The sequence below is a fragment of the Symphodus melops genome (assembly GCF_947650265.1).
Source record: "Symphodus melops genome assembly, chromosome: 23".
Lineage (NCBI taxonomy): Eukaryota > Metazoa > Chordata > Actinopteri > Labriformes > Labridae > Symphodus > Symphodus melops.
In genome coordinates this window covers 532,950-550,532 of record NC_136713.1, presented here as the reverse complement: position 1 = coordinate 550,532, position 17,583 = coordinate 532,950, and the positions used below count along the sequence as shown (strand labels likewise).

At 49.0% G+C, this 17,583-nt stretch overlaps 3 protein-coding genes across 3 annotated transcripts; 1 reads left to right on the top strand and 2 right to left on the bottom strand.

The window, feature by feature from the left end:
- Window positions 1–1,547: 1,547 nt before the first annotated feature.
- On the bottom strand, window positions 1,548–9,221 carry arhgap1 (Rho GTPase activating protein 1). Its single transcript, XM_079336443.1, has 13 exons — window positions 9,096–9,221; window positions 5,404–5,591; window positions 4,804–4,902; window positions 4,601–4,688; window positions 4,329–4,460; window positions 3,909–3,995; window positions 3,233–3,331; window positions 3,019–3,126; window positions 2,850–2,926; window positions 2,682–2,759; window positions 2,460–2,588; window positions 2,221–2,324; window positions 1,548–2,111 (listed from the first exon to the last, which is right to left on the bottom strand). The coding sequence occupies exons 2-13, from the start codon at window positions 5,525–5,527 to the stop codon at window positions 1,944–1,946; spliced, it is 1,293 nt and encodes a 430-aa protein (XP_079192569.1). The 5' UTR covers window positions 5,528–5,591; window positions 9,096–9,221; the 3' UTR covers window positions 1,548–1,943.
- A 531-nt stretch (window positions 9,222–9,752) lies between these two features.
- arl6ip6 (ADP-ribosylation factor-like 6 interacting protein 6) lies at window positions 9,753–12,588 on the top strand. Its single transcript, XM_079336300.1, has 4 exons — window positions 9,753–10,130; window positions 10,536–10,589; window positions 10,683–10,815; window positions 10,982–12,588. Exons 1-4 carry the CDS (start codon window positions 9,923–9,925, stop codon window positions 11,073–11,075), a joined length of 489 nt encoding a protein of 162 aa, XP_079192426.1. The 5' UTR covers window positions 9,753–9,922; the 3' UTR covers window positions 11,076–12,588.
- slc19a2 (solute carrier family 19 member 2) lies at window positions 11,292–17,248 on the bottom strand. Its single transcript, XM_079336290.1, has 6 exons — window positions 17,050–17,248; window positions 14,458–15,045; window positions 14,098–14,344; window positions 13,834–14,026; window positions 13,607–13,748; window positions 11,292–13,514 (listed from the first exon to the last, which is right to left on the bottom strand). The coding sequence occupies exons 1-6, from the start codon at window positions 17,170–17,172 to the stop codon at window positions 13,371–13,373; spliced, it is 1,437 nt and encodes a 478-aa protein (XP_079192416.1). The 5' UTR covers window positions 17,173–17,248; the 3' UTR covers window positions 11,292–13,370.
- Between the last annotated feature and the right edge of the window lie 335 nt (window positions 17,249–17,583).

Genomic DNA, 17,583 nt, shown 5'->3' with positions numbered 1-17,583 from the left:
CATCGAAGAACTCGGGGTTTCATCTTTTCGATGAGGTTCCGTTTGTGCAACCAAAAGATCCGTTTTATTTCATGATCGGCCAATCAAACAACGATACTATGAACACACACACACGCACACACACACACACACACACACACACACACACACACTTAGTGTCAGCTGACAGGAGCCCTATTTTTTTTTTTAAGTGTATTTATTTAAACCCAGGCAGCGTTTCATGCTGCCAGGTCCAGATGAGTCAGCGTTTACACACACACACACACACACACACACACACACACTCATATTTACACTAAAGCATGCCAAGGACACTGCGTTGGCATGGCGAGGAGTTACGACGGCTAAACATCAGATAATTTTTTTGTTTGTTTTGTTGCTTTCAGCTTCGGTCTGAACTCGAGCTGCGATCTTTCTGCAGCCTTCAGTCACGTCGTCCTCACAATGATCCAAAGACCCACACGGGTTACTACAGCAAAAATTCAACAGCATCAACGTTTGGCCAGAAAATCTTCACACAGTGAGACAGGACAGAGTTCTGGACTTCCTCATCACGTCAGAACTCCAGCGAGCCAATCGGTGAAGAGATCTCTAAAAAAGGAGCAGACGGCTTCAGACGCAGGAAGAAGAAGAAGAAGAAGTGGTTGGAGTTAAGGCGCGGGGTCGGGAATCTGCAGCGCCCAGTCCAAACAGGAAACACGCAGGGAGTGGGATTTGGCCTTTGAGTTAAAGAGGCGGACGCAGGCGAGAAAACGATGCAACACTTAAAAATGTTTTTAAAAAAACATCAGACATGTTGAGAAAACGTAGCGCGACCAGGCAGCCGTGAAAGACTGAACCGAGCGTCACGAGAATCTTTTTAAAGTCTGGAGGAAGTTTACCACAAGGCTGCGATCTGATTGGCTGAACAAGCAGAGAGGAAAGTGTGGAGGCTGCACAGAGACCAACACACAACTTGGACCATCTCCTTCAGCGGCAGGAATGACCTGACCTCGGCGTCAGCCAATCCAAGAAGAGGATCGACTTAGTGTACAAATGTTTTAGGTTCGACAGGAAGTAACTTCTCCAGACAACAGGAAGTGAAACGCCTCCAAAGCTTACGATTGGTTCAGGAACTCAAACAGACAAACGGAGGCGGAGAAACTGGCTCGCTCCGACAGCACGAGCGTCAAACAGCTTCCTGATTGGTCCTTCGATGACAGATCTGAGCGTGCGTGTAAGATCCTGTACCTTCAAAATAAAAAAATAAATCTCCTCTGACGAGCGACGCTGAGAAAACGACAGATATATATTCTCACTAATATAAAAGTAAAGTGGAGGCGGCGCCATGACGACGAGCGTTTTCCCTTAAAGCAGCTCCAGCAGGTCGTCGACACGCGGCGCCGTGCTCAGCCGAGCGTTTCATAAAGATTGTCACGATTTGGTACCAAGTTCACCTGAGACTCACACCTGCACCTCCTCTCGTCAGTTTGCTTCCTGTATCGTCACCCTGCTCTCTCTCTCTCTCTCTCTCTCTCTCTCTCTCTCTCGCTCGCTCTTTGTGTCTGTCAAAGCTGGACGCTTTTTCTTTTTTCTTTTTTTTTTCTTCTTTTTTTTGGCACTAAAACAGGAAACAGCAGAGAGACGGACGGACAACAGCACGCCACAGACAAACGAAGAAACGCCTGACGACCACGAGCCGCTTCGATCTCTCTGCGGAGGCCGAAACACGGGTACGAACACATGCAGGTCGTTTTTTTATTTTATTTTAAAGCGTATGTGGCGCCGTGGACGAGTTTGAAGCTGCAGTTGGTTGTTGTTTTGAATGTAAAGGCAGACACAGTGAAGACGCACCTGCATGGATCTGATTGGTCGGATGCTAAAGACTGAAGGGGGGGGGGGGGGGTGTAGTTTGTTGTGTGTCTGACTTGTAGAGAGAGACAGCAGGGTGAAGTGGGCGGAGCTTAGGTAAAGACCAGATGCTGGTGGTCCAGAAGGGTTCTGGTGAAGTTGTTGATTGGCCCGATGGCGCTGAGTGACATGGCGTTGTCCCGCCCCCACAGCAGGTTGGGACCAAACACCACGGCCAGGTTACTGTTGGTCATTTTGTTTACCTCACTGTTGGCCGATACCTAAAACACACAGACAGAAAGAGGTGAGTATACGTTACACACACACACACACACACGCTGATACAGGGTGTAAAGGTGTGTGTGTGTGTGTGTGTGTGCGTGTGTGTACCTGTGCCAGGAACAGGACGAGGTATCTCAGCGAGGCGTAGTTTTCCTCCGGCAGCGACTCCACCAGCGTCTTCATCACCGCCGCCTGACTGTCCTCCGACACAGCTGAACCCGACAAAACACACCGACACGACCAATCAGAACACGTAGATCTGCACGACCACGCGGGGTCATACAGGAAACGGCCACTAGGGGGCCACAGGCGAGAATAAAAGAGAGAAAGAGGTTTGTCTGACGTACAGGCGAAGTTGACGATGTCGTTGTAGAGCTGGTAGGTGAGCAGAGGTTCAGGAAGCTCTCTGAGGAAAGTCTTCAGGATCACGGCGGCCAAGTGGACGTCCTCGATCTCTCGGAAGTCCACCGACATGCCTGAAAGACACGCGAGAAGGACAAAAGACGAGAAGAAGCGTTTTTCATTTCCAGCCGTACAGATGGGAAAGTGTCCCGTCGACGCGTCACTACCTGAGTTGTATTTGAGCTGAACCTCCTTCACCAGAGTCACGTTGGCCGAGCGTCTGAAGATCCCCTCGATCTCCAACCCTGAGAGGACGCAGAGCGAGCCGCTTCAGAGGGAGGAGCCAAAACACAAAAACCTTCTTCTTTGGATTTTTAATAAACGGGCGGGTTTACCTTGCTCTGAGAGGAAACCGATGGTGTCTCTCATCACCACGGGAACACAGTCGTCATCAGCGCTCCTCTGTCTGAGCCTGACACACACACACACACACACACACACACACACTCTGAGGATCCCGTAAACACGGCTGACATGCTGAACAGATCAGAAGCAGAGACTTACAGTGAGAGCGACACTCCGAACACCTGGTTGGGGAGCGGCGGGCTGCGAGGCGGAGACATGGGCGGCTGGGCGCTCGGCTTCAGAGACGACCGCAACTTGTTATCGTAACTGAAAATCAGGACAAGATTCAGATTCAGTCACTTAAACGTGCAGCTGTGAGACAACTCGTCCAGCAGGGGGCGCTGTGATCGGTCTTTAGGAGACGGTGTCGTACTCTTTGACGCGAGCCGGGATGATCAGCTGCTCACACTTCACCACGTCCTCCAGCTCGCTCAGGTAACTCACGTAGTTGATCTTCCTGCCGAACTTAAAGCTGGAAAGAGAGAGAGAAAAAAACATGTTGAAATGAAGCAGCTGGTATCACAGATCACTTTGTTTACTCCTTCATTCATTTGACATGAAAATAATCTAACCTCTGAGAAACTCTTTATTACAGGCTGTTTCAACACAGGGAAGCCACTGAAAATGTAATTTCCCAAAGCAGCCACTAGAGGTCGCTAGAGGTCAGATAATTGCACACGGCTTCATTTCCTGGAAAACAGGACTTCTCATATCATAATCACACGCTTCATAAGAAATAAACTGAGAGCGCTGCAGAGAAACAGGAAGTGACCTCTTGTTTTTCTGTCCTGCGTTGTTTCAATCGCCTCTCCCTTTTATCTACCCACAGTTTCCTTTCAGAGGACCAAAATGATATTTATGTTTTAGTGATTTCTTTATAGAAAGGAAGCTGTCACGTTCCTCCGTTAAGAATCAAACCGTGCAGGATTCATCTTATAAATATCAGAGACTGGCAGTGTGTGTCCCCCCCCCCCCCCCTTGCAGCATTCTGTCCCCCTGTCAGAGACTCTGAGCTGCATGGGGTTCAGACAGAAGAGAGAGAGAAGGACCTGATGAGGGGTTTGAAGAGGATCAGCAGAGTCTTGATGAACATGGTGGGATGGACGATGTAAAGAGCCTTGATGTTCTTCTTGTATCTGAAAACACACACACACACACACACACACACACACACACACACACACACACACACACACACACACACACACACACACACACACACACACACACACACACACACACACACACACACACACACACACACACACACACACACACACACACACACACACACACACACACACACACACACACACACACAGAGAGGTGACGTCACAGATCTGCGTGCTCATGCACTCTACAGCATCATGTCTTTGTTGGTTTGCTTATTAAAGAGTCATAGTTGTGTTCCAAGCTGTGTGTGTGTGTGTGTGTGTGTGTGTGTGTGTGTGTGTGTGTGTGTGTCTTACTTTCTGTCGAACTCTCGGTACGCTTCTCGTAACCAGCCGAGGGACGGCTTGTTCTCGCTGGTCAGGCCGTGGTGGAAATAAATCAGAGTGTAGTCACTTTCAACGTACTGGTCCAGAGTTCCTTTCAGGTACCTGAAACAAAAACAACAATCACACAATGGCGCCGCAGTGATGTCACCGATGACAATGTGACTTCGCCTGAGAGTTAAACATCTGGAACCCTCGCTGGATTGGTCAGCGTGGTCACTTTAAATGAACGTGGCGGTGCGTACATGAGCAGCTTGTGATGGTCCAGCTCGTGATGTGGAGGCATCCTGCAGGCGTTGAACACGATCACCTTCCTGCCAAAGTTATCGTCACCTGCACACACACACACACACACACGACCCTTTACACATCATGAAAGCTTTCTAATCTTAGATTCTGACATCACTGACGGGAGGGCTGAATGGAGCACTGTGATTGGACGACTCACCGGCCACTTCGATGATCTGGTGCCGGGCGATGTCGTAGAAGGGGTGATCCCAGGGCAGGTGAGGAGAGCTGGCATCGAAGGGCTGGGAGAGGTCCGTCTCTGAACGAACACACACACACACACACACACACACACACACACACACACACACACACGATTCAGACGATGGGGATTTTTCTGGTATTTTCTGTTTTTTTAAGGTTTATTTTTGGAGGTTTTTATGCCTTTATTTGGAGGAAGCAGGAGGGAGGGAGAGATTTGGGGTCTTGATAATCAGGCCTTCGGACCAAAGCCAGCAGAGGCCCAGGAACATGAATGCCTTCATTGTTTAGTGGTTTTTCTTGTTGTTGTGTTTGATGCAAACTTTAAAAATGAGCTACACGATGTTTGGTCCGGGGGGGGCAAGAGGAGCAGACTGATGTAACAGCTGGTTGTGGTTTAAAAAAAACATCTTCTTCCTCTTTAAGTGGACGATCTATCTGAGCAGAGATCTGCTCTGTCATGTTGTCAAAAACAACAACAGACTTTTAGAGCTTTCCTCTCTCTCTCTCCGCTCGTTTCGCCCCTGAAGGTGGATTTTTGCACGTGTCCGTGTCTCACCTGACTTGCTGAGAGTGGACTCGTCGGCGGGCCACTGCTGGTCCTCGATGGTGGCCAGCTTGAGCTGTCCTAACTGAGCGGTCGCCGGGTCTTCGCCCAGATCCACCAGCAGCTCTGAAGACATCACGCACGCTTGCAGAACGGCGCTACACGCACCCACTCACACACGAACGGAAGCACGGGCGGTCCTACGAGAGAAAACAGAAAAAAGGCTCAGGTGGTGTTTTAGATTTCACCGTTTACACACTAAACTGCAAAACGCCGTCCAGGTGGCGAGGTCCCACGGCTGCACGTCAGCTGCAGCACACGTCCAGAGGGCGAACCAGCGAAGAGACGCCGTGACATCACTTCCTGGCTGTAAACACACACCTGCACAGGGTGGTGAATTAAAGTCCTCCAGGCTTCTTCAGAGTCAAACTGCACATGCTCAGTACGACCATCAGAGAGAGGGAGGACTCTACAGCCGTGTGTGTTGTATCTCTGATGTCTGACTGTAGTTTACACACACACACACACACACACACACATACACGCTGCCTGCAGCTTGTAGCCGAGCAGCTCAGTGAGCTGAACACATAATACCCCGTCTTCAAACTAATGACTGTGTGTCTCTTCCTCTTCTCGCACATTAACTCTCTCCTCCTCTTCTGCACTCACACTTCCTCCCCCCCCCTCCTCCCCCCCCCTCGCCCTCTGTGATGTTATGCTAGCTGACAGCATGTTGCTTTAAATAAATATTGCTCCTTCCCAACAGAAACGGTCAGCCACAAACGCTGACCATCCACACATGCTGACAGACACACGCAGTGTAAGCACGGCTCGCACAGAGAGGATTGTGGGAAGGATTTCAGACGACGTCGACACTTAACAGGTTCCTCTTTGGTTTATCTCTCTGTGTTCCTGAACGCAGCGCCACAAATGAGCTCAGCCTGAAGTCGAACTGAAACACACAGAGGCAGCAAAACGGGGTTTCCGCTTCTGAGCGATCATCCTGGAGATGATTCATCATCATCATCAGAAGAAGAAGAAGAAGAAGAAGAAGAAGAAGACAACACCACGAGTCAGAGAGTGTGCACCAAGCTGCCTGCAGTACTTCATTAAGAACTAATAACGGACACGGAGGGGGCTCCCTGGTTGTGTTGCCGTGACAACGACACAGTGAATGACATTACATCAGAGTGAAATCCGTCTCTCAGGACGACCCTTTGACATGTGGACGACGAGGAAAGAATCCACATCAGACCGGTTTGAGACTCGGGTCTGGATGCAGCGTTTGGTCTTTGTAGTCTAAACCAGCTTCATGTGGATCAGAGGCTCCTGTGAGACCTCTTAATTGCCCGTTTGTGAAATGTTAGAAATCTGCGACGGCTGCCAAACATTTAAGGAGCTTGAGAGACTTAATGTTTGACAGATCTCGTTAAAAATCAATCAGTTATGAAAATATTGGGCGTCTTTCCATCCGATCATATTCGCAGCTCTGACGTGGAAACCGTCGGAGGTGACGTGATAACGCTGAAGGCCAAACCTGCGTCACACACACACACACACACACACACACACCTCTGTGTTCAGTCAGCTCACATCCTGCTGCTGCACGTATAATCAAACAGAAGGATTCCTCGCCGTTAGCCCGCCAGTTTTAGACAATACAGCAAACAGCCAGTCGGTGCAACAGGCTGTGCAGGTGACAATGTTTGCGGATCGTGTTGCAGGATAACCTTGCACAAACACACTGGTATGTTTTAGTCAGAGTTTACAGAAGGGCTCCAGCAGCAGCAGCAGCAGCAGCAGCTCCCTGCCCCCTTCATCCCTCATCCTCCTCCTCCTCCTCCTCCTCTCTGTCACATCTCTGCAGAGCTGCAGAGGAAAGCAGATTAGTCAAATCATCCCTCGGGGTGCAGGGGAACGCTTCCCCGGCAAAAAAAAAAAAAAAAAGAAAAGGGGGAAAAACCGAGGACAGTGCAGAGGAAAAAGCCAGCAGCACATCTCTGTCCTTTAAATCAGAGAGAGAGAGAGAGAGAGAGAGAGAGAGAGACAGAGAGAGAGAGAGAGAGAGAGAGAGAGAGAGAAAGAGAGAGAGAGAGAGAGAGAGAGAGAGAGAGAGAGAGAGAGAGAGACAGAGAGAGAGAGAGAGAGAGAGAGAGAGAGAGAGAGAGAGAGAGGAGGAAAGGCCTGCTGCTGGTCTTTATGATGGAGCTGCTTCAGGACAGTTTTAAGATACAGCTGTAGTAACGATCCTGATGTGGACGCTCGAGCTCGTCTCCTCATCATGAGTCCTCTGCAGAGAACGACATTCATTCCTGCAGCAGAGGGGAGCAGCCGTGAGAGACAGAAGAAGGAAGGTCAACGTGTCGGACATGAAAAATATATATAAGGACATAACGAGCGTTCCCTCCAGGGGAGAACAGCGAGGCACCTTTGACCTTTGTCCACCTGAGGCGAGTTGCTACATCCCCTCCTCTCAGACTCTAAACAGCTGATCATGTGTGAAGTACAGCAGCTCGTCTGCAGCCAGGCTGAGCAGAGGTGGGCCCGCAGCACTGTGCCCATATTATGCCTTAATCCTGTTTTCTTAACGTCCGAGTGGACCCGTGTCCTCCGGCCTCAGGAGAAACCCTCTGTGAGACTCATTAGATTAACTCAAACAACAACCAGGAGATGATCTTCTCTGATCGGGAGGGAAAACAGAAGTCTGAAGGTTTCGCAATAAATAAGAACCATTAAGAATGTCATTGATGCAAACAAGCCATAATTATTCACTCGGCGTGCGGAGGGCTTCCTGATTGGACGGCGAAGAGCTCAGTTATGCAAAGACGAGCATGCAGAACAGCAGATTATTTATGATGCTCCTGTTTATTGTCATTTTATACGTTTTTTGGGGGGCATTGTCCCTTTATCAGATCCGACAGCTGGAGAGAGACAGGACATGTTGGGAGGATGACACGCAGCAAAGAGATGAGGTCGGATTGTGAATGATGTGATGGCCTCCTCATAAGGTGCCGAGCTGGACCGACTCTAAGATGTCAGAACTTCAGTTAAATGAACACACAGGGAGTCAGTACGGACTGCTGAGGGGGTTTTTTGTCTCTGAAGTAAAAGACTGAAAGGCAGATCATTCCTGCAGCACAAAGAAATCAACAAATCAAAGCTTCTCCCTGTCTTATCAAAACCATTTATGTGATCAATTGCCTCCCCAAGAGATTTAAAAGCTCAAACCACACTGACATGCGGGCGAACAGCTGCCAAAGGAGTCGGTCTCACTTATCACCTGTCTCCAGTTTGGAAGATCTGAGGAGGAGCCTTCTGATAGGCTAACACTTCGACATGTAATGTTTGCAGGAAGATATAAAGGAACACAAAGCGATGAGGTGTTAAATTAGAGGTTTTTTAAATGAGCTTTGGTGCACTGCTCTCATCAGAATAAGGCTTCTGATGTGCTCGCTGATAAAAGCAACAGGTGACACGACAGGTAGCCGTCTCACTTTACTGTCAAAACCCCCCGAAAAACTACATTTAGACGGTAAACCTACAACAGCTGTTATTTAAAAACCACTGATTTAAAGAGGCTAACTCGGGAAGCTAACATTAGCAGTCTGCTGTAACGGTTAATTTAGTAACGGTTAAGTATGTTCATAATGATGAGGTGATATTTAACACAGTGTGTTTATACTGATAAATATAGAGATAAATACTTACATTAGATAAGACAGAAGTAAAACAAATAAATGTAAGCAAAACAAATTAGCCTCGTGATGCTGTAACGAGCTGAAGCGCGAGACCGCCGAGGCGTCACGCGCCCTTAACATAAACGTTAAGCTTGTGAAATATTAAATAAATTAAATGTTTTAATTACCTCAACCAGTCGCTGTGTAATCCCCCGATGATGTGCTTTGTTGCCCTCCGTTGACGGTTGACAGCAACAATCAGCGTCAACACCTCTTCCGGTTGTGCCGTGTCAAAATAAGAGCGCTCCTTGGAGCAGTGTGCCCTCTAGTGGCTGATAGTGAGATTACAGTTTTATTTGGCAAAGACGTCACGGATACATTTAATATTTTAGTATTAATATTTTAGCAAACATGCTGTTTTCTCAACGGCTGGCCACAGGAGGGTTATGAAATGAAAATTAAGAAATAAAGAAAAATAATAATAAATAATTTTTTTTAAATGTTTATAGAGCATAGGCTGGGGTCTAAATAATTTTTTTTAATTTTTAAAAAACTATTTTAATGTTCATAAATGTTTTGGACATTTAACTTCAGAAAATAAAAAAATTCTGAAAATAAAACTTATCGGACGGAAGTGCCAGAGGGACAACTTTATGTGCGGAAGTGCTACCTGAAAAAAAAAAAAGGCGAAAGAGGAAATGTGAGCACATACTGTATATATCGATGTGTGAGCACACTTGCAGGTCCTGTCAGCACTTTAAATCAAATAGTTTAATGAGAGCGGAAGTGAAGATGAATTAAAAATAAGTGTGTAAACAGGAAGGTCAAAGTTCACACTTTAAAAGTGCTTCAGGATGTCGAGGAGTTTGAGTCGCTCCTTTTCCTCCGATGATCTCCTGGATTCAGACTCAGTCCATGCGAGACCCGGACCGGGAAGGCAGCTCGTCGGCACCGGGTCCGGGTCCAAACGGTGGTGGTTCACTGTGCTGTCGGTGCTCGGCTCCGCTGCTGCCGTGGCTGCTGTGGGCTGTGTGTGCGCCTTCATCTACCTGATACTGAGAGGTAACACACACACACTTTGTGGTTAGGTGTCTTATCCAATGACACTGACCTGTGGCTGCAGGCAGGCGCTGGGGATTGAACCCTCAACCTTCCGCTGATACACAGCCGCCTAGTCGTCGGTAGTCAGGCTACAGCTCGGGGATAGAAGCCTTTACTCAGTGTGCCAGCCCGGGTTTTAATGTGTCCTCCAGGGCGCCATCACTGTGGAGCATTTATGATGAAGACCTTCTCAGTGTTTATGATAGGAGGAGGTTCTCCCTCTCTCTCCTGAAACCTGATAAACAATCTCCTCTGGGCTTCCTCTCCAGTTTCCAAACATGACAACACAACGTTTGAAAAGAATGCTTCCCTGCAGCGTGCACAGAGCGAGTCCGAATAACACACACTTTGCTTTCCTCTGTGCAGATCTGCGAGGAGAGAGAGTGAGGAGAGAGGACGGGAGCGAGCAGAGGATGTTAGGTGAGTACAGATCCCTCCCGTGCAGCTTCATCCACAGTACACACATTTAAAGTGTGTGTGTGTGTGTGTGTGTGTGTGTGTGTGTGTGTGTAGGGTTCTGGAGCGTCCTGGTGCTGTCCGTGTTAGCTGGATGCGTCTGCTGCGTCTTCTCGTGGACTCTCACCTACGTGGACTCACAGCAGCCCGGCAGAGAGTTCCCGACGCTGCAGACACCTGCAGACTTCAGGTAACACACCTGGTCCCAGCTGTGTGACACACTGCACACGTGACCACCCTTAAGAGTCCAAACCTTCATCATCATCATCATCATCATCATCATCATCATCATGCAGGCTGAGCTGCTGATGATGTCGTCCACATGCTAAACGTCCATTTGTCTGTTTTTGTTGCAGACGTGTTTCAGGGCAGAGATTCTTGGCGGGCGGCGGGGTCGCAGTTCTTAACGGCATCATGGCGATGCTCACGGTCATCTGGAGTCTCACCTGACCCACACACACACACACACACACACACTTTGAGCTGTTTGTTTGATGTAGAAATAAAGGGGATGTACCACCTTTGCTTGGTCTCATTTCTGCACCTTGAGGTTTCAGGTTCTCCACCTCCATAATATTTAATGACGCAGTTTGAGCAAAGTTTCTTACCCATAATCCTTTGCAGCATCAAGTCACACAGCAAATAAATCAAACGACACAAAAGTACTGAGTGCACGTGTTTATAGAAACATCCCAACAGACACAGCTTCACATGTCTGACAGGTAACACAAATAGAAACATGTGGAGTTAATTTACAGTCAAGTCTTAAAGGAAAAAAAAGACAAAAAACTATAAATCAAATACATTCAAACATCAGTCAGATTTGAAAACATCATCAGAAGACTTAAAGGCAGGGTTGGTCATTTTCCTCCAGATCCATAGTTTCAGATCCAGGTCTAAACTGTCTTTAGGTCCTGACTGACATTAATAACTCAGGTTCTCTGAAAAAGGATCAAAGTAAATCCATCATCTGGATCAGTTTGTAAGTCTGTAAAAACTTCAACCAATGTCTGCCACGAGGTACCAATCTGATGAACCAATCACAGGCCTCCCTGTCTCCCTGCTCTCTGATGAACCAATCACAGGCCTCCCTGTCTCCCTGCTCTCTGATGAACCAATCACAGGCCTCCCTGTCTCCCTGCTCTCTGATGAACCAATCACAGGCCTCCCTGTCTCCCTGCTCTCTGATGAACCAATCACAGCCTGGCGGGCTCGAGCTCACACTCAAAGCTCGTCACGTTTTAGAAAATGACCAACAGGGCCTTTAAGCAGTCAGGACGACCAGTGATGTCACTTGTCTGTGATTGTGCAGCACGACTAATAAAGTTTTTATCGCAGTCATTAAAAGTCAAAAAGAGCTGAAGTTCCATCATCGTTAATCCAACAGTGTGCAAAAAAGTACACACTTTGACACACACACAACCTAAAGGTGCGTCCACAGGGCGAGCCGCTGTCTCTGCAGGCGCTTTGACTTCCTGTTTGGCCCCTTCACACGTGGTCAACACATCCCAGAAACAGACACGTTACAGAGGAGGCGTGGCTGCATGATTGATTGGCAGCTCTGCTGACGAATGAGGCCCCTGCGACGTGACGTTAACCTGCACATATCAGCCTAAACATCAGGGAGGTCCGTGATGACCACATGACCACACCCTGTTCTCTGAGATCAACGTAACGCCGGCAGGCCGCCGCCACCTCATGGCGTCCTATGTTTTTAACATGAACCACATGGCCTTCACACTTCCTGAACGTAGTTTTATAATGTGCAGACCGTCTCGCATATTTATCATGTCATTACACAAAGTGACCACACGAGGGCGCCAGTGTACCAGCGCTCCCCTCTGTCACGTACTGATTGGTCTGTTGATGTGTTGACCACAAAGAAAGTGGAGGAACGTGTTTGTGCGGCGTGTTCTTGAACGTTTGAGGCACTTTTCACACATCAAGACAGGAAGTAACATTATTAAAAATAACAAAATAAAACAAACAGATTGAACACTGAGAGCGACACACAGGAGGACAGAACACATGATGTGAACTCTTTTCTTATTGGCTGCTGGTGAAGGAAACACACGAGTGCTGCTGATAAAGTGCTGATCGAGTCTTAAGGCGAGAAGGACTGAACATTAACGGAACAATGTGCGACGGGCTGCGTCGGCCATTTTTAAACAGCGAGCAGTGCGATCAGGAGCTGAACCACAGGGACACGTCTGCGACGCGTCACGAGAGGCGGCTTTTTTAGAGATTCTTAACAGCTCACGAGGTTTTTATTTGAGCCAGAGCCGGATTATCCTCGGCGGTCTCCTCTTCTCCAAAACAAACAGACTCATTAAAGTGCGCGCTACAACTTTCACTCACGACCGACTCAAAGGTTTTGTGCGTTTTATTTTGGGGCTTTTACTTAGAGAGAGAGAGAGAGAGAGAGAGAGTCAGAAAGCAGGGCGAGAGAGAGAGACATGTGGAGAAGGAGCCACAGGTCACGCCCGACCCCGCCCGCCTGGAGGACATCAGTCTCCGCCCGTGTGGCGCTCACTCACCACCAGCACCCTTACGCTTCATTTCTGTTAAAGTCTAAAACGACGGCGGAGGAAGTGGCGAGCTGGAGCTATGCGTCTGCTTTAATCTAACAGGCTGATGAAGGGAGTGACAGGTTGGTCCGTCGTCGCCGTGGAAACAGCCAACTCCTCACCCGGCTGCTCACTCACCTCTGAACGGTGCAAACATTAAAACACATCTCGACTGCCGTCAGGCGTCGCTGATCGGAGGAGAGTCTGATCCGGTTTGTGCCAACGCCTCCTCCTCAGAGCGCCGCCTGGAGGCCAGTTTGCAGAAGCCGGCGAGGAGGAACACGACGGAGATGAGAGTGAAGTATCCTCCGTAGATGAAGAACTGCGAGGAGAAAAGAGGGGGAAGCTGTCAATCAGAGGTTAACTGACGGCGGCGCAGAGGAGAGCCGAGAGGACGCCGCCGCCGCTCCTCACCTGCGTGGAGACGTCGAGGCCGAGGCCCGCCGAGTCCACGAAGACCAGCGTGAGCAGAGACTGCAGCAGCAGAGCCAGGAAGGTGTTCACTCCGAACACCAGGGCGTAGCGCTGCATGTTGAGACTGGCTGCGATCTGATACCTGACCAATCAGAGGGCAGAGAAACGGAAGGTTCAGACCTGCGAGCGCGGCGAGGCGGTCCGAGACCTGCAAGCTCGGTACTCACGTTGCCACGGTGATGAGCAGCATGTACGTGGCTCTGAAGACGATGTAGGAGGCGTAGCAGAGCCAGATGTTCTTCTGCATGTCCATGACGAAGACGCACGCCGCCATGAGCAGGGACAGGACGCACAGAGCCAGCTCCCCCCACAGAGACCAGCTCACGGGCAGGTAACCCACCAGGAGCGCCGCCAGCGCGCCTGAGGACACGCACGGTTAGAGACGCCCAAACTCCGCTGACAAAGACAAAGAAATTCTAAAAGTGACCCACCGAGCAGCGTGGACGCCGTCTCCACGTATCCGTTGTAGATCTCGTACTCCTGCGAAGGACGCACCGTCTCCCACAGCGGCTGAGCGTAGTTGACGACCTGGAAGTATCCGCAGGTGGCCAGAGCCCACCACAGCGACCAGGCCAGCAGGGGGCGACACCTGTAGCACTGCAGGAAGTCGTCGAGCAGCATCCGCAGCACGTCCAGGAAACCCCTCCGAGGACGTCTCGTCTCCGAGGGGCCGGATATCTGAGGAGAGCAGATGTTCACATTTTCAAATCATTTCATCGACCGTGCAAAGATCGCACGCCGAACCGCGAGTCATCGGCGACCATCGCGGGTTTTAAGCCGCCGTCTCTCACCGTGGCGTCGTACTGGATTTTTAGAGGCACTTTACTCTCTGCGTCTTCAGCCTTCTCCAGCAGGGCGGCGCTGCTCCTCTTCGGCCTCCCCTCCTCCTCCTCCTCCCCCGCTGCAGCTGCAGCAGCTCCCGGACTCTTGTGGAAGAACAGACTCCTCCTGGGCATGGGCAGAAACCAGGGCGCCACGAAGGCCAGGGCGGCCGCCGTCAGCGTGATGACCACCAGGTGGAACAGCTGGACCTTGGCGACGGAGAGCAGCAGCTGGCCGGTCAGCGACCCCGCAGCCGATCCGAACAGAGTGACCGAGCGGCACAGACCCGTCACCCTCTGGTAGTGAGCCGGCTCCACCACGCTGTAGATGTACGAGTAGTACGCCACCTCCGACGCCGTGGCCAGGCCGAAGAAGAACTCCAGCAGCTGCATGGCGAGGATGCCCCGCGTCTTCAGCAGCATCACGTACGTCACCACCAAACTGGAGGCCTGCAGCAGCAGCACGGGTTTATAACAGAGGAAGTCCGTGGCCAGGAAGACGGGGAACAGCAACGCCAGGTACGAGTAGGTCCAGATGGGAAAGATCTCGTTCACAACCTGCAGAGAAGAGAGAGACGTTCAGGGGTCTTTTTAATCCTCTCAGGGTCAGCTGGGTTTTTGTTTGTTTGTTTAGACGATGGAAACGTCACTGAAGAAGAATCGAAGCCAGCTCACAGATTAATGACTGCTAATTATTTTTGGATTAACTAAAAATTCCAGAGGATTATTTGACCGCGTTTCTAAAAAAGGAGATTATCGAGAGCGAGCTGAAGGAAAAAGAAAAGACTGAGCGGTTCTTCTTCTTCTTCTTCTTTATGAAAAACAATCCTGGACAGATGTGAAGAGTTCTGCTGCAGAAACAGGAGGAACAGGACAGCTGCGTCAAACTGGTTTAAACAGCCTCATCACACACAGAGCACCTGAGAGTTTAACATGAAGGTCAAACAATGCTCAAGGGAACGTGTGTGTGTGTGTGTGTGTGTGTGTGTGTGTGTGTGTGTGGAGGAAATGGAGACAGCAAGCCTGATCATGAGGAAATGTTCTGCATGAGAAATGTGTGTGAAAGCTCGGCAGCTCTGACACAACTTAACGACGGGCGAGAGAAGAGTTCAGTGAGGTTTCCTGAAAGTCCTCTTTAAGGTCCACAGACCGCTGCTGGTCCACAGACCCCTGCTGGTCCACAGATCCCTGCTGGTCCACAGATCCCTGCAGGTCCACAGACCGCACAGGACCTACAGGTCCACAGACCCCTGCTGCTCCACAGACCCCTACAGGTCCACAGACCCCTGCTGCTCCACAGACCCCTGCTGCTCCACAGACCCCTACAGGTCCACAGACCCCTGCTGCTCCACAGACCCCTACAGGTCCACAGACCCCTACAGGTCCACAGACCCCTACAGGTCCACAGACCCCTGCTGCTCCACAGACCCCTACAGGTCCACAGACCCCTACAGGTCCACAGACCCCTACAGGTCCACAGACCCCTGCTGCTCCACAGACCCCTGCTGCTCCACAGACCCCTACAGGTCCACAGACCCCTACAGGCCCACAGACCCCTGCAGGTCCACAGATCCCTGCAGGTCCACAGACCCCTGCAGGTCCACAGACCCCTGCAGGCCCACAGACCCCTGCAGGCCCACAGATCCCTGCAGGTCCACAGACCCCTGCAGGCCCACAGAACCCTGCAGGTCCACAGATCCCTGCAGGTCCACAGACCCCTGCAGGTCCACAGACCCCTGCAGGCCCACAGAACCCTGCAGGTCCACAGACCCCTACAGGTCCACAGACCCACACGTGAAAGTGACCTTCAAGGAAATGCAATAAAGTGCCTCCGTGCTGGCCCTCGTACGAGGAAGCGGTCTCCTAACTGAAAGACTTGAAGAAGCCGCTCATGCAGGCGAAACAGAGCGAGAGTTTCTGTTCATTAAGAGTTTAGATTGTTGTGTCATATTTTAATTAGAGGTTCATTCTGTTTTCACAAATGTAGATTTTTTTTAAAGCTCTTAAAAATGACTTGAACCTTATAGTCTTTCAACATGTTGAAGCCTCTTTATTAAAGCCCCAGAAATGTTATTTTATTTACATTTAATTCAATTTATTCTATATATTTCTTGTAGGCTGATGTTGTTTACTGGTCAGTTTGGTTGGTTATTGATTGAATAAAGATCGAAAATAAAAATACATTTAAATGAATGTAATCTTGATTCTTCCCCCTGAACCTGACAGAATTTAAATGATTTGTAAACAGTGAATACAGGTGAGTAGTTCACCTCCTTTAAGGCTTTATAATCAGTCAGTAAATAAAGATGTCAGGAAGCTTTAATTTATTTCAGTTTGAAAACACGTTTTATGACTTTATGATGAAATTAAAATCCGTCTGACGGTAAAATCAGACATGTTGAATAATTAAATAAGATAAAGAGTTTTAATATTCTGTGTTCAGGGAATAAAATAAAATAGAATAAATAATATGATAAATAAAACAGCTAAATTAAAGTTTGTTCAGAATTGACGTAGAGTTGTAGTCCTGTTTGTTAGCTTTAGCCGTCCTAGCTGCCTCACCTGGGTCTCCGTCAGGTTCTGGTCCGGTCCCATCAGGTAGGCGGTGAGGAAGGGTTCGGACGGCCGAAGGTTCGAGAAGAAGCCGTACACACACAGCAGGAGAGTGGGGAACAACACGGACATGTTGGCTCCACAGCAGCAGCGTGACCTCCACACACTGACGGCATTCTCATCACTCTTCTTCGATGGTGCCGTTTACTGTAGTATCATGGCTGACAGGTTTTAGGTTCACTGCCGCCACCTGCTGGTCAGACTGTGGAGCAGCAGTAGCGGCAGCGGAAACGAAATACAAATTCATTCATAATAAATAAATTCTAGAAATGTACTAAAACGTATTGAATAAAAAGAATGAAGAAGAATACCGTAAATAAATAAAAACATAAATATCAACAAGTAAATCATCAATAACATTAATATTAATTAATAAATTAAAATAAAATAGTAAAACATTAAATGAATAAAATTAGTAATAAAACAAAAACAATTTTAATAAATATATTTTAATAAAAATAATGTGTAAAATGAACAAATAGT

What these genes read in the sequence shown, in the direction of transcription:
- slc19a2 (XM_079336290.1), bottom strand. Translation starts at nt 17,172, where the DNA reads ATGTCCGTGTTGTTCCCCACTCTCCTGCTGTGTGTGTACGGCTTCTTC. An exon ending in GACGGCGTCCACGCTGCTCG is followed by an intron (nt 14,027 to 14,097) that starts GTGGGTCACTTT and finishes GCGTGTCCTCAG; the next exon opens with GCGCGCTGGCGGCGCTCCTG. An exon ending in GCCTCGACGTCTCCACGCAG is followed by an intron (nt 13,515 to 13,606) that starts GTGAGGAGCGGC and finishes TTCTCCTCGCAG; the next exon opens with TTCTTCATCTACGGAGGATA.
- arl6ip6 (XM_079336300.1), top strand. Translation starts at nt 9,923, where the DNA reads ATGTCGAGGAGTTTGAGTCGCTCCTTTTCCTCCGATGATCTCCTGGAT. An exon ending in GAGCGAGCAGAGGATGTTAG is followed by an intron (nt 10,590 to 10,682) that starts GTGAGTACAGAT and finishes GTGTGTGTGTAG; the next exon opens with GGTTCTGGAGCGTCCTGGTG. An exon ending in CAGACACCTGCAGACTTCAG is followed by an intron (nt 10,816 to 10,981) that starts GTAACACACCTG and finishes TTTTTGTTGCAG; the next exon opens with ACGTGTTTCAGGGCAGAGAT.
- arhgap1 (XM_079336443.1), bottom strand. Translation starts at nt 5,527, where the DNA reads ATGTCTTCAGAGCTGCTGGTGGATCTGGGCGAAGACCCGGCGACCGCT. An exon ending in GACCATCACAAGCTGCTCAT is followed by an intron (nt 4,461 to 4,600) that starts GTACGCACCGCC and finishes TTTTTGTTTCAG; the next exon opens with GTACCTGAAAGGAACTCTGG. An exon ending in TTCGGAGTGTCGCTCTCACT is followed by an intron (nt 2,927 to 3,018) that starts GTAAGTCTCTGC and finishes TGTGTGTGTCAG; the next exon opens with GCTCAGACAGAGGAGCGCTG.